The 15516-nt window shown below is 35.3% G+C and overlaps 2 protein-coding genes and 1 long non-coding RNA gene across 3 annotated transcripts; 2 read left to right on the top strand and 1 right to left on the bottom strand.

Moving 5' to 3' along the window:
- LOC123700379 lies at nucleotides 1–4171 on the top strand. The gene is made up of 9 exons (XM_045647580.1): nucleotides 1–217; nucleotides 532–722; nucleotides 1381–1531; nucleotides 1626–1772; nucleotides 1855–1953; nucleotides 2128–2304; nucleotides 2864–3012; nucleotides 3800–3955; nucleotides 4103–4171. The coding sequence occupies exons 1-9, from the start codon at nucleotides 58–60 to the stop codon at nucleotides 4169–4171; spliced, it is 1299 nt and encodes a 432-aa protein (XP_045503536.1). The 5' UTR covers nucleotides 1–57.
- Nucleotides 4172–10639: 6468 nt separating this feature from the next.
- LOC123700541 (coiled-coil domain-containing glutamate-rich protein 1-like) lies at nucleotides 10640–11354 on the bottom strand. The gene is made up of 2 exons (XM_045647787.1): nucleotides 11256–11354; nucleotides 10640–10941 (listed from the first exon to the last, which is right to left on the bottom strand). Exons 1-2 carry the CDS (start codon nucleotides 11323–11325, stop codon nucleotides 10697–10699), a joined length of 315 nt encoding a protein of 104 aa, XP_045503743.1. The 5' UTR covers nucleotides 11326–11354; the 3' UTR covers nucleotides 10640–10696.
- A 444-nt stretch (nucleotides 11355–11798) lies between these two features.
- Nucleotides 11799–14316, top strand: LOC123700537. The gene is made up of 3 exons (XR_006752623.1): nucleotides 11799–11983; nucleotides 12549–12665; nucleotides 14022–14316. It is a non-coding gene; the product is annotated as an uncharacterized LOC123700537 (long non-coding RNA).
- Nucleotides 14317–15516: the final 1200 nt, after the last annotated feature.

The following is a 15516-nucleotide window of genomic DNA, read 5'->3' on the forward strand; positions in this document are numbered from 1 at the left end:
ACTAGATTTCAATTTCTATACGAATCAGAGCCTGGCTAATTTTGTTTGAATAAAATTATGAGAGAAAAAAATAAGCATAGTGTTTGTGGTGGCACGCTCCTGCTCGTGTTGAGGATGTCTCGCGCAGCCGGCGTGGCTCCGATCAGCTTCGGTCCCCACGGCTTGAACGTCTCCAAACCCATGTATATTTATAGCTTGATATTTATCTTCGTCATGAGTAAGTGAAATTTCTTACTTACTATTCTTCGACAATAAGGACAGATTATGACCGATCGTAGAGATATTATGTCTATTAGATATAATATTGTAAAATGAACTAAGAACATCACTCCTTAGGTTTTAGAATAATGAATGGAACTGCATAAAATGTTATCGCATAAGGCTTCTTAAAAAAATTCTACTTGAATAAATGAATGTTGTTGATCGTATAATTATAGCTCGAACTTCGGTCAAGTTACACTTTGGACATTTTAAAAGATCTATCTTTTGAAAGCGTTCAATATTGTAATTGCTCCATCTGTTCTGCCGTAGACGTGATAATCCTGACGGGGTTCTTGCTGGACATCTCTGAGCCGCACAAGTCGCTGCGCGCCAACACTCTGACAGAGACAGTGTGCTGGGTGTCCAACCTGTGCGTGGTGACCGCGCTGGCGCTCGTCGGCTGCGTCGGCGCGCCCAAGCGGTGTGCTTGCTTCATTGATGTCTTGAGTGGGATTCATAAGGTTGGCTTTCATAATATTCCTACTAGAAGTAACTAAGGCTGCTAATGTAATACAGAAGATGCCATCTGCATTATGATTGTCATTTTATTGAGTAATATTATGTACCTAGCTGTGCCCTGCGATTTTACCCGAATTGCTCCGCCTATAACCTTCCTCAAAATTCTTTCGGTATAAGATAATATATTTTATTACCGAAAGAATTTTTCGATATAATATATTCTTTATATAAGTATACAACTATAATTTGAATGAATTTGAAAGAATTTTTCAAATCGAACCAGTAGTTCCGTAGTGTAGTTAGTAGTTGAGATTATCGCATTCAAACAAACAAACAAAAAACAAACTCTTCAGTTTTATATTAATATTACTTATAGATTAAAAAAAATAAGGCTAGGTTTCGTATAAACACTAGTGAATGCTTATACGAAACCTAGCCTTAATTTTTTTAACATAAAATATTTATAAAGGAATTAGAAAAGTTTGAGTTCAAATAGTCTACTTGGGAGATATGTATCTCCCAAATAAACGATAGCATAGCAACAGAGTCTGGTTAAATTTATCCGACTTTTCTTTTGCGTCATAACTAATTTAATGATAAAAATATATTTTATTAAAATGGTTTCTGTCATTAAACTAAAAACTGTTATATTGCTTTCAGATCAGAAACCATTTCGGATACGCCGAGGAGAAGTCAGCAGAAAGATCGTTTTATTTAATTATCTTTTGGTTGTTTGTGATCTGCCTGGGCATACTAAGTTTAACTGATATCGCATTTTACACATACAGCGCTTTACAAGTTAATAAAGAGCGTAGGTTCTTTAATTAATTTATATTAAATAAAATTGATAACATTAATATTGACTAACTACCTGATATTATTTTTTCTTTTTTTTTTCATTTTAGTGTACAAATTATATTTATTCTCATTCTTCTACATTGAGTACTACATTGAAATCCTATTGGGGTTTCAGTTTTTACTGATTATGTTTCATGTGCGATTAGGTTTGGCTGACCTTAACTGTAAACTTAAAGATCTACTGCAAGCTTTGGGTAACGTATTAACAATTATTCAATTTTATAAATCTACTAAAAAAGTAATTGTACTTATATAATGCGATGATTTTATTTTCAGATAAACAAAATAATAAAGATAGAAGTGTTATAGTCGACAATTTCATGTCCCCTCGAGCAAAACCTTTTAATTACATGATTCCTTTACATGTGGAATGTGGTAAAAATACACTGTTTTGTAACAAACATTCTTGAGGCAAAGGTTATATTTGAATAATGTAAAAATTACAAAAAATTTTGACGCCCACAGCTTACCGGGCACGGGGTAAATGTATCTAGTATACGGAGTAGATATAATTCTCTATCAATTTTGAACACTTATATTTATTTTCAGAACCAGATATTTTTCGTGTAGAAGCTTCCAGAACGATTCGTGTCCTGATCTTCGCTTACGAGTCGATTTGTGAGTTACTGCGCAAACTGGAACAGAGCCACGGCACAGTGCTGCTCGTGCTGCTGCAGTCCTTCTTTCTACACTCCATCATAACGCCCTACAACTTGATTACAATATGTCAGTTTGCTGTCAAAAACTTAAGTATTGTAATTATAAATAACTAGCTTTCCACCCGCAGCTTCGCCCGCGCAGCCAAAGAAAAACCCGCATAGTTCCCGTTCCCGTGGGATTACCGGGATAAAACCTATTCTATTTCCCGGGGTAAAAAGTAGCCTATGTCCTTTCTCGGGTATCAAAATATCTCTATACCAAATATCATGCAAATTGGTTCAGTAGTTAAGGCGTGATTGAGTAACAGACAGACAGACAGAGTTACTTTCACATTTATAATAATAGTATTTAGTATGGATTAATAAAAATATGAAAGTATAATCCGTGATGGGTTTTAAGCAAACGAAGGAGACTTAATGTGTTATAAAATTCAGAATTACTTAGGAGAATTATTATATTTTATTTAGACAAAGAATACCATATCCTAACAACTTTTTTTAATCGTCAATCATCAATCGTGATTGTCAATGCCGAATTTAGATCGGAAGAGCTTTTTCATTAAAAACAACATAAAAATAGAAGTGCAGTAGGTATATTATGTACGTAATACGAATAAGTTTTCCAGATGCTGAAACGGGCAGCATCTGGTTCGCAGCGATCCAGGTGGGGTGGTTCAGTCTGCACGCCTGCAACGTGGTGCTCATCGTGGAGCCCTGTCATCGCATGCAGGTGGAGGTACCGATGCAGTGCGTTGTAGGCTGTAGCCATATTGAAGTACATATAATAATTTAATATCTATTCTACCTAGTAGTTGTATAGCATACTACCTAAGTACCTTTTTCTTCAGTCAAGTTAAAATTCATGTTTTATAAATGTAGTAATTAGGGATGTAACGATACATGATTTTGCCGATACGATACCGATACCGATATTTGTAGTAATGTATCGGCGATACCGTTACCGATACCGATATCCATGGCTTGGTAGAAAAATAAATAGTGAATTATTCATAAACAGTTACCAACATTTAACAGAGACTCAACTGTTAATCGTATTCTTTTAAATAAAAATGCCAAATTAAAAAACAACAAAACCATTTATTTTAGTATTATTATTTTACAAAGTCAAAAACTTTAAGTAATACGCATACAATCAGTTCCTAATAAAAGTTTACTATTGGTAGATTTTTTCAGAAAACAAAGTGCGCACGCGCGGGCGTCCTCCCGCATCGTTCAGTGGGCGCGGTTTTTTGAATTGTTTGATATCGGTATCGGTTGTTTTAATATCGGCGATACCGATATATCGGCTTGCCGATTATATCGGCCGATGTATCGGTATCGGTATCGGTATCGTTACATCCCTAGTAGTAATAATTGAACTTGACTCAATGAAATAATTTTTCGGATAATGCGTAGAAATTAGTAGAGCTTTCTTATAATATTAAAGTACAATACATTCAGCGATACAACAAATAAATTCTGAGTAATGTATTTGATATGTATAGGTATTATTGAAAATAGTGAGGGCATAGAAGGTGGGATACATGAATTTGGGTCTCCAGATGGACACAACGCGCGAGCTAGTGAGCCGGTTGGTGCGGCGCGCGGACGCGGCGCTGGCGGGCGGGCTGCGCGTGTTCTACCGCGTGCTGGCGCTCAACCGGCCCGCCGTCGCGCCGCTCGGCTTGTGCGTGCTCGGCCGCCCACTCGTCGTCTCGGTACGGTTTACGCACACATCAAATAAAACGCTTTTTTATTATAATAGTTTTTTATTCCCTTTATAAATTATACAATGTTAATTAAACAATATTCGTCATTCGAAAAGGTGGAGATGTATAAGTAACGAGATTTTTCCATGTTTTCAGATGCTGGGAGCGGTTACCACTTATCTCGTTATCATTTTACAATTTAAAGCTAGCGATGAACTTTTGTAGACAAAATAAAAGGATATAACATGTATTCTAAGTTTTATTTAATTTTTTTATGCAACCGTAATAAGATAACAAAACTTCTCTCATACAATTTCTAAATTCGACTCTTCGAGAGCAATAATCACTATTGTATCTATTGTATGATAGAGCTCAGTTGATTTTTATCGAGCTTACATCGTGCTTATACCGCCCAGACCGCCCCCATTGTTTAACAAGCTACTCAGGTATTGAGAACCGTTGGCCAATACTTCATTGAAAGCGTTTTCGGCGGAATCGTCCACGTCCGAATCATCTGCAGCTGCAGATGACGAACGTTGCAGAGCTGAAAACAGAACGACCACATTTTTAACATTCAATAGCAAGAAACTGTATTTGTTTTTACGATTTTGTAATAATCAGACTTAATAATTGAGTTCTTACCATATTCTGAATGTTTAAAAAATATGTCTAGGATTCGAAAACCTTGAAATTTTTATTCACTATAAAGGGTTTGTAAATGAAAATATAACGAAAAATATCATAAATGAATAAAAACATACCTCTACTGGCAACAAGCATAAAATTCAATGTTGCAATAAACAGGAAGGATACTAAGAACTTACAAGACATTTTGCCAGAAATATTGCGACTCGCTGAATGCGCTGAGAGCGGCTGAGTTTACTTTAAATACAAGAGGTAATTACTAATTACTGATAGTACCTAACTGAAAAAAGAGCGGCCCGTAACCCTTATCTTTTCTAGAAAAGTATTTCTGAAAAATATTTTGTTATGTAAATTACCCGGCGGATGCCAAAAACTGTACAAAAACATAAGTAAATGTTGAAAGAATATTTATTTGCTTTTGTTAATTTTATTGAAGATCTCATGGAGTCTTAAATTGTCTGGTAAATTTTCGTAATGCCTCTTCTGGTAAAAATGAATTTTTGACAGAAACACGACACTCATGCGAGATGAAACGAAAAATATAAATATACTAGCTACCCACGGCATCGCCCGCGCACTCAAATAAGAACCCGCATAGTTCCCGTTCCCGTGGGATTTCCAGAATAAAACTTATCCTATGTCCTTTATCGGGTATCAAAATATCTCTATACCAAATTTCATGCCAATTGGTTCAGTAGTTAAGGCGTGATTGAGTAAATAGACAGACAGACAGAGTTACTTTCACATTTATAGGTAATACTAGCTTCCGCCCGCGACTCCGTCCGCGCGGATGTCGGTCTTCGCGTGGATGGTTTATTTCTTCATTTTGAGTAACACTGACAATTATATCTTATAAATATATGTATATTGGACCCAAATACGGCTAGGCCTATAATAATTGCGTATTATGTATTATGTGTGTATTGCGTGTGTTCGCGGTTCTACAGAACAACGTCTATGGATAAAACTGAAAAATAAAGATTAATTTTTTTCTACGTATTTTTCCAGGATAAAAAGTATCCTATTTTACGCCCAGGATAATAAGGTATAATTATACCAAGTTTCATCGAAATCGAACCGTTAGTTTTCATGTGATGCCTGAACATACAGACAGACAGACAGACAAAAATTTTTTTAAACACATATTTGGGTTTGGTATCGATCCAGTAACACCCCCTGGTATTTATTTTTTCAATATTTTCAATGTACAGAATTGACCCTTCTACAGATTTATTATCTATATGTATAGATTAATAGTATAGATTATATAGTATTATAAGTAACACTCGTAATTTTAGTCTACGTGAATTTAATAAAATAAAGTACATAATCCCACCATGTTGAATAATATTATTTTGGTTATATTTATTGAACATTAATTATTCTATTTCTGAAGTTGTTAGGGGGCAATCCATAAAAAAACACCTTACGTAATTTATGGACGACCCCTTTCAATATTCTTTGTTTCAATAGGTATAAGCGATGATTAAATATAAAAGAAAATCTTCATGAGCGAAATATTCAATTAACAATTTTCTTCAATATTTTGATCTTTTATAATTACTTACACCTTTTTTCTTGTTTCTAACAAGGTCCAGCGGCCTAGGCTTCGCCTTTTAATTATTAATGCCTAACTTGTAAGGCGAAGCCTAAGCCGCTGGACCTTAGCTGGACCGATTTTGATGAATTTGGTCTGGCTCTAGGCATAGGACACATGTTTTGAGTGAGTTGATGAAATAATTATGAAATAAAGTAACTAACTACTACACTACATACTTAGTTTTGAAATCTTCATACCTACCGTTAAGTTAATTTTTGAAGTGAAACTTTTTTTCAAGCGTTTAGAGTAAAATTTCAAGGCCGTGTCATGGAAATACCATCACGTCATGGAGTAATATGACGATTTTGGTATCTACCTATCTTTGAATCTTGCCAAAGAAGTTTCACTTCTGTCAAGTATGCTCGGCAGTCGACACACACGCTCTTTATATTAATTTTAACTAGCGACCCGCCCCGGCTTCGCACGGGTGCGATGGTGGCCGGCCGGTACCGCCGCAAACGCAATTTTTAAATCTGTAATATCTTCGAAAATATTCACTTAAATCATACGGTGTAAAACGCCATATAGATCTATATTAAATGAACAATGTATTCAAGGTAGGTATTTAATTGGTTAAGGATTAATGCTGTATTGGTTAAAATCGCTTCGGAAATTAGCCATTATTTGTCGTAAAAAGTAAATGAAAAAAAAAGTTATTGTGGGTTATCCATAAGAGATAGACATATACCATCCCGGACTTTTCTGTAGACCTTTTCAATGTGTACAATACTTAGTACATTATTTTGATAAAACTCGTAGGGTTCAGCCTTTTTTTTTATAGTGGGGAAATCTTCCAAAGATACCCACTGCCCCCGGGGAAGGAGCCGTGGGTTATGTCGGATTCCTACCGACTAAAACCCCACTGTGTTCCGTCGAGCCGCTTTAATGATGGGGCCGCGGGTATTGTCAGCCTGCGTTTACAATGTAAGCAGAAAAAATGTAATTATTTACGACATCACATTGGAAACCTCAAAAATAACAGTACTTATCCACTATTTAACGGATGTTTTTATACATATTATAAACCTTCCTCTTGAATCACTCTATCTAGTTATTAAAAAAAATCGCATCAAAATCCGTTGCGTAGTTTCAAAGGCGTACAATGGACATAGGGACATAGGGATATAGGGACAGAGAAAGCGACTTTGTTTTATACTATGTAGTGATAATGAAATATTTGGTGTAAAGGAATACGGAATACCGTTATTAGGTAGAACACATTACAAAAAGAAATCGGAAATGGGGACCAAACTGACAAGATATCAACAAATGCGAGTACCTAAAAATAGTGTCGTGTTTGAAGTCTCGTGTATGAAGTGTCGTGTATGAAGTGTCGTGTATGAAGTGTCGTGTGTGAAGTGTCGTGTATGAAGTGTCGTGTGTGAAGTGTCGTGTATGAAGTGTCGATTTTGAAGTGTCGGGTGTTAAGTGTCGTGTTTGAAGTGTCGTGTATGCAGTGTCGTGTATGAAGTGTCGTGTTTAAAGTGTCGTGTATGATGTGTCGTGTATGAAGTGTCCTGTTTGAAGTGTCGTGTTTGAAGTGTCGTGTTTGAAGTGTCGTATATTAAGAGTCGAGTTTGTAGTGTCGTGTATGAAGTGTCGTGTGTGAAGTGTCGTGTATGAAGTGTCGTGTATGAAGTGTCGTGTATGAAGTGTCGTGTTTGAAGTGTCGTGTTTGAAGTGTCGTGTATGAAGTGTCGATTTTGTAGTGTTGGGTGTTAAATGTCGGGTGTTAAATGTCGGGTGTTAAATGTCGTGTTTGAAGTGTCGTGTTTGAAGTGTCGTGTTTGAAGTGTCGTGTATAAAGTGTCGTGTATGAAGTGTCGTGTATGAAGTGTCGTGTTTGAAGTGTCGTATATTAAGAGTCGAGTTTGTAGTGTCGTGTATGAAGTGTCGTGTGTGAAGTGTCGGGTGTTATGTGTCGTGTATGAAGTGTCGATTTTGTAGTGTCGTGTATGAAGTGTCGTGCATAAAGTGTCGAGTATGAAGTGACGTGTATGAAGTGTCGTGTGTGAAGTGTCGTGTGTGAAGTGTCGTGTATAAAGTGTCGTGTATGAAGTGTCGTGTATGAAGTGTCGTGTTTGAAGTGTCGTGTTTGAACTTTGAAGTGTCGTGTATGAAGTGTCGTGTATGAAGTGTCGTGTATGAAGTGTCGTGTTTGAAGTGTCGTGTTTGAACTTTGAAGTGTCGTGTATGAAGTGTCGTGTATGAAGTGTCGATTTTGTAGTGTCGTGTATGAAGTGTCGTGTGTGAAGTGTCGTGTATGAAGTGTCGTGTTTGAAGTGTCGTAAATTTAGAGTCGAGTTTGTAGTGTCGTGTATGAAGTGTCGTGTGTGAAGTGTCGTGTATGAAGTGTCGTGCATAAAGTGTCGAGTATGAAGTGACGTGTATGAATTGTCGTGTTTGAAGTGTCGTGTGTGAAGTGTCGTGTTAGAGTGTCGTGTATGAAGTGTCGTGTTTGAAGTGTCGTGTATGAAGTGTCGATTTTGAAGTGTCGGGTGTTAAGTATCGTGTTTGAAGTGTCGTGTATGAAGTGTCGATTTTGTAGTGTCGTGTATGAAGTGTCGTGTGTGAAGTGTCGTGTATGAAGTGTCGTGTATGAAGTGTCGTGTATGAAGTGTCGTGTTTGAAGTGTCGTGTTTGAAGTGTCGTGTATGAAGTGTCGATTTTGTAGTGTTGGGTGTTAAATGTCGGGTGTTAAATGTCGTGTTTGAAGTGTCGTGTTTGAAGTGTCGTGTTTGAAGTGTCGTGTATAAAGTGTCGTGTATGAAGTGTCGTGTATGAAGTGTCGTGTTTGAAGTGTCGTATATTAAGAGTCGAGTTTGTAGTGTCGTGTATGAAGTGTCGTGCATAAAGTGTCGAGTATGAAGTGACGTGTATGAAGTGTCGTGTTTGAAGTGTCGTATATTAAGAGTCGAGTTTGTAGTGTCGTAAATGAAGTGTCGTGTGTGAAGTGTCGTGTGTGAAGTGTCGTGTATAAAGTGTCGTGTATGAAGTGTCGTGTATGAAGTGTCGTGTTTGAAGTGTCGTGTTTGAACTTTGAAGTGTCGTGTATGAAGTGTCGTGTATGAAGTGTCGATTTTGTAGTGTCGTGTATGAAGTGTCGTGTGTGAAGTGTCGTGTATGAAGTGTCGTGTTTGAAGTGTCGTATATTAAGAGTCGAGTTTGTAGTGTCGTGTATGAAGTGTCGTGTTTGAAGTGTCGTAAATTTAGAGTCGAGTTTGTAGTGTCGTGTATGAAGTGTCGTGTGTGAAGTGTTGTGTATGAAGTGTCGTGCATAAAGCGTCGAGTATGAAGTGACGTGTATGAATTGTCGTGTTTGAAGTGTCGTGTGTGAAGTGTCGTGTTAGAGTGTCGTGTATGAAGTGTCGTGTTTGAAGTGTCGTGTATGAAGTGTCGATTTTGAAGTGTCGGGTGTTAAGTATCGTGTTTGAAGTGTCGTGTATGCAGTGTCGTGTATGAAGTGTCGTGTATGAAGTGTCGTGTATGAAGTGTCGTGTGTGAAGTGTCGTGTATGAAGTGTCGTGTATGAAGTGTCGATTTTGTAGTGTCGTGTATGAAGTGTCGTGTTTGAAGTGTCGTGTATGAAGTGTCGATTTTGTTGTGTCGGGTGTTAAATGTCGTGTTTGAAGTGTCGTGTTTGAAGTGTCGGGTGTTAAGTGTCGTGTTTGAAGTGTCGTGTATGCAGTGTCGTGTATGAAGTGTCGTGTATGAAGTGTCGTGTATGAAGTGTCGTGTATGAAGTGTCGTGTATGAAGTGTCGTGTGTGAAGTGTCGTGTATGAAGTGTCGTGTATGAAGTGTCGATTTTGTAATGTCGTGTATGAAGTGTCGTGTTTGAAGTGTCGTGTATGAAGTGTCGATTTTGTTGTGTCGGGTGTTAAATGTCGTGTTTGAAGTGTCGTGTTTGAAGTGTCGTGTTTAAAGTGTCGTGTATGAAGTGTCGTGTCTGAAGTGTCGTGTATGAAGTGTCGTGTATGAAGTGTCGTGTATGAAATGTGAAAGTAAGGACGGGGACCTACAATAATTCATCATTATTATTATCATCCACTCTGGCATCCTATGAGGGAAATTTACAATTACTGACCGGATATGCGCCATTAGGTAGGTAGGTGTAAAAGACAAACTCTCTTGCTATATAATCCATACTAATATTATAAATGCGAAAGTAACTATGTATGTCTGTCTGTTACTCAATCACGCCTAAACTACTGAACCAATTTGCATGAAATTTGGTATGGAGATATTCTGATACCCGAGATAGGACATAGGATACCTTTTATTGCGAAATATGTACCACGGGCGAAGCCGGGGCGGACCACTAGTTGCTATATAATATGTATAGTTTTAATGATAATTCTTTTGATTGATCATTTGATAATGGTGAACTCACGATATTAACTTAAAGTATTCGGTATTACTTTTATAAAAAAAAAAGTTTTCCCGTTTTTCATAGTTTTATTTTAATTCTTAATTTGTATTTAGATAGTATTTGGTTTTAGAGAACTACTCATATCCCGGAAGATTTTCTGTATAGATATGTTGCTCTTGGAAATTATTTAAAAATCCCTGAAATGGCACTCTTGGTTTTTTAACTTCGTTAACTTCCGTAGCTTCTTCTTCACGTTCTGGGCCTTCTTCTTCAATTTCCTCAACATCTTCTTCACCACGGGGACGCTCCTCGTCAAATTCCTCTTCTTGTTCTTCACCTAATGGACCTTCTTCTTGAACCTCTTCAACGTCTTCCGATCCTGAAAGGAGTATTCACGATCTAAGATAAAAGAACATAAACTTCTGGAACTATGGCAAACGGAGAGCTTACTCAAACTCAAACGTTATTTTCTTCTATTTGACTTGGATAAAAAAAAATCTTAATAAAACTACAGAATTATTATTTTTTACATTACTATTGTTAGTGCACAGTAAATTGTACGAGTGCTACTAGCTTAAGTGAAAGCTTTCAGAATCCAAAAAAACATTCCTTAAAACATTGAAAGGGGTTTGTTATGTATAAGTTTACAGGAAGGAAAATTTATATTGTTAAAGATGGGAATAATAAACAAACCTCTCCTGGCAGCAACGTAACTGGTAAGTGTTACCATTACCATGAAGGATATCAGAATTCTACACGACATTTTGAGAAATAGAAATATTGCGATCGACTCGCGGCAGCACAATGAAGGCGCGGAGGGCGGATGTTATCATTTAAATAATTATTTTTACAGGTAAAAAGGAGTGACAAGCGGCTGGTTACAATTATAACGATACACGATAAGTAAGTATTTTTAAAAAGTATTTTAAGTAGATTTTACTACCAACGTCATGTTCAGTAAATAAAATTCGCGACTTTTTATGTATAATTTAGTCAGATATTTTAATATCATCATACTTAGTTACTTATTATGAAAAACGTAGTATAAATGTAGGACTTTTTAACATGTCGGATATAATCATAAACGTGATAAACACTACACGAATCGCATGAGATTTTTTCGTGTGATAGAATGGAAAAATATTGACACTTTTCTACCAATTTAGAAGTTCGTAATATTGTAATGTCAATACCCACATTCTCATTCTATTCTACTAAAGTTTACGATAAGAACGCTAGACTACTGATTCACGGAATGTGGACAATTGAGTTCTTAGACTTAAAACTGATAAAAACTAATACTTGTTGGCTTAATAACGTTTGGAACCGTGATTTACAAAAGTGATTCGAGAATAAAAATGAAAATTGTAAACAATTTAATTAATTTGCTCCTTTAAAAAATCTGGATAAAGTAATAAAAGGTAAGGCATGTTATATTTTGTTCAATAAAAAAATTACAATTGAATTTTTTTTTTCATTTCATTACTTAATTACCTATTGCAATAAAATTACTGTTAACGACAAAAATTTTGCGACCAACAGAGGTGGAGCCACGGGGGTGAAACCGCGCGGAGCAGCTAGTCTAAAATAATGTTGGGATGATATTTTAAGCCAGAAAGTGATAATTGCACTGTTCTCCATATTATGTATTTCTTAATTTTTTCAATAATATAATTTTATTTACATTTATTATATAAATATTTTCCTTCCTTTTTTATGCCATAGTAACATGTATTTATATCAACAGTAGGGCAACAAAGAGGATCGTAATATGTTAAAGAGAGTAGAATCATTTTCGTTTTCATGCCAATTCGCACTGGTAGTCCAGCGAAGGTATTCTTCCATGCATTCATCAGACATATTCAAATATGTATCATGGAAAATAACAATCCTCTGTGTCCTTCACTCACTCAGAGCATATAATAACTAATAGATAACTGTTAGTAATTATTTTTGTACCTATTGAAAGTAAAACTCATTCCCTAGAGTGGACTCACTGTGTAGCCGCGAGTCGATGCAACATGTGTGGCGACATGTCTCGTAACATCGTGGTATCGCTCATGTTGCTAGTTGCACTTAACATTATGTCGGTCGCCGGTCGAGGTTTGTTTAATGCAAATAATAAAAGAAAATATAAATTATAATATTATATTAAAGTATTTAGCGTTTAATCGTGGGGTTAGTTAAAATTGATCAAATTAAGTTCAAAGTTCAAATTAAAATTATTGGCAATTAGTTTTTTTTTTAAATCAATGCTCGAACGTAATAAATTTCTTTCAACCAATAAAGTTAATTTAACTGGAGTTGATTTCACATTATGTCCATACTACAATAAGTTCCTCAAGTTAATTAGTGTGAAGCAAAAAAATTAAAAATACATCAGTCAGAATCGACATTCGAAATCGAAAATTTAACAATAATTCCAAAAGTTTTCAAACTTCGGTCAAGTGAATGGTATGGGACGACAATAAATCTCAATTTGCAACCTTGTTCGCACTATGGAACATTATTAAAATTGCAATTAAACTATTTTTTTGCTGTATAGTCGTGAAAAAAATTCCAAAAGTTCTGCAAACTTGGGGAAGTTTTCGATATAATATTTCATATCACGTATTAAATTTGCAATCAATCTAAGTGTACGGAACATTGTTAAAATTGCAATTAAATTATTTTTTTGCTGTATGGTCGTGAAAAAAATTCCAAAAGTTCTGCAAACTTAACACAGATATCGGAAATATATACCGAACGGTTGTATAAATATGCAACCTTTTTCGTTGACCATTCCGATCTTTCCGGCCGTTTATTTATAATTATTTTTAATTCGTGCTCCTTTTTTCGAGTAAGATGGTCTCGGAATAATTATAAAAATTTTGGAACTTGGTTGCAAACTTCGAAAACATCTATTCTGGTGCATTTACAAATTTGCAACCTCATTCAGTTTAATAAAAAAAAACATTAATATTCAATATTAAAGGATGTTCCGTACACTGAGATTGGTTGCAAATTTAATACGTGATATGAATTATTATATCGAAAACTTCCCCAAGTTTGCAGAACTTTTGGAATTTTCTTCACGACCATACAGCAAAAAAATAATTTAATTGCAGTTCCGGACTGCGGATTGCAAAATGAGATTTATTGTCGTCCCAATGTACTGGAATTCACTTAACCCAAGTTTGAAAACTTTTGGAATTATTGTGAATTGATTGTCTTGACTGACTGGAGTAAAAGTCTAAATCAAAAATATTGAAAAATGTCATTCATAAAAATCAAAAAGTTACCTTTACAAGTGTAGCCCATGAATAGTGTAGCTCAAGAATAGTTTTTAAATTCTGAGAATAATCCGTAAAAACGATGGGAAAACTTATTACATTTTTTTATTTAGTTTGATACAGATTTTATATTATTTCTTGAAAGTAGTAATGATGTTAATTAACAATTTTTAAATTGTTTTTCCAGAGGAAGGGATGGACGAATCACTCGATCCTGAACACGAAGGCTTAGAATATCATAGAGTTGAAGTTCCCCCTCAATTAGTAAAACCCTTTGTTAATGCAATACGTTTCTATGATGGTTATTAAATGAGTCAAATTAAAATTAAATTAATCCACCGACTGAACCAGACTGAATAAGAGCTCGACTATTCCCGCGAACCGAAGTTTTATTAATTTATTATCTACAATTTGCCAGCGACATGTTAGTCTAGTAACTAGTTACGTTTGAATTTATTTTAATTGAAATTATTAAAAAAAGATAGATCTTAAAAAAATACAAATAAATTAAAAACTTGATCACAAAATATATAGTACAGTTTGATTCAGATGGCCTAATAATAAATCAAATTTAAAGTTCTCGATGACTCCATTTTTTAATAAATTTTTTCTTAATGTAAGGTAAGGTTGACCTTATACAAATACCTACTCGTCTTAGAATTAATAAAGCTTAAAGGTATCTAAAGTTGTGATTACAGTATAGGTACTGATACAGTATACTGATCTTTTCCAGCAATATACAGAATGATTGTATAATTTTTGTTTTATTCTTTGCAAACAATAAATTGTTTATTATTTTTAATAATTCTGTCGTTATATTTAATAACTCAGCCCCCGGAATCACAGACACAATATAGAAAATCTATTGTGTCGTGGTCAGATCGGGCAGCTCGGGGCTCAATGGGTTAAACTGTTTACCTTGGTGCATTTTTAAGCATCTTTAATTCTTATTTATAAGCTACTAGGTATATTTCCGCCCATGGCTTTACCCGGGTTGTGTAAAAGTTAGTAAATATTCCCGAAACACTTTATTTATTGAAAAAAAACCACACCAAAATCACTTGCGTGGTTTTAAAGATATATGTATCCCATAGACGGTCAAAGTGGGAAGCGACTTTGTTTTATACTATGTAAGTACCTAGTGATTTGCACAAATTGGTAGTTAGTGAATTTGGTCAATCGCTTTATTTATTGTCTAGGCCTAGTCTATCACCCTAATTAATATCTCCATGACCTGATATAAACGTGACCATCCAAGGCAAATCTTAAGTTAGTTAAGTCTTGGTGGAACGTCTGAATAATAAAAAAAAAACTAAGTAGTTTCAGGATATGGAAATATGAAGTGACAAATCACCATACAGAGTTTTAAAAGTTCATGAGTAAATGTGAGGTCCTCTTGCCGATTTAGGCTAGACTTTAATCCTTAAGAATTTGATTAAAATTTTATTTTTCACTATGCCCTTCAACGACTTCAACCATATATAATTCATTATAACTATAATTAATAAGTACAAATTAGTTATAATGAAATGCTAATTCTGTCTAACATCCGGCATTTATTGCTGCTCGTTATTATCTATCGTTTATAACCTTTTCTATCCAATTTAAAGTAAAACTCATTCCCCTGAGCGGACTCACTGTGTAGCTGCGAGTCGATGCAACATGTGTGGCGACATGTCTCG

The sequence above is a fragment of the Colias croceus genome, chromosome 19 (assembly GCF_905220415.1).
Source record: "Colias croceus chromosome 19, ilColCroc2.1".
NCBI classification, from domain to species: Eukaryota; Metazoa; Arthropoda; class Insecta; order Lepidoptera; family Pieridae; genus Colias; species Colias croceus.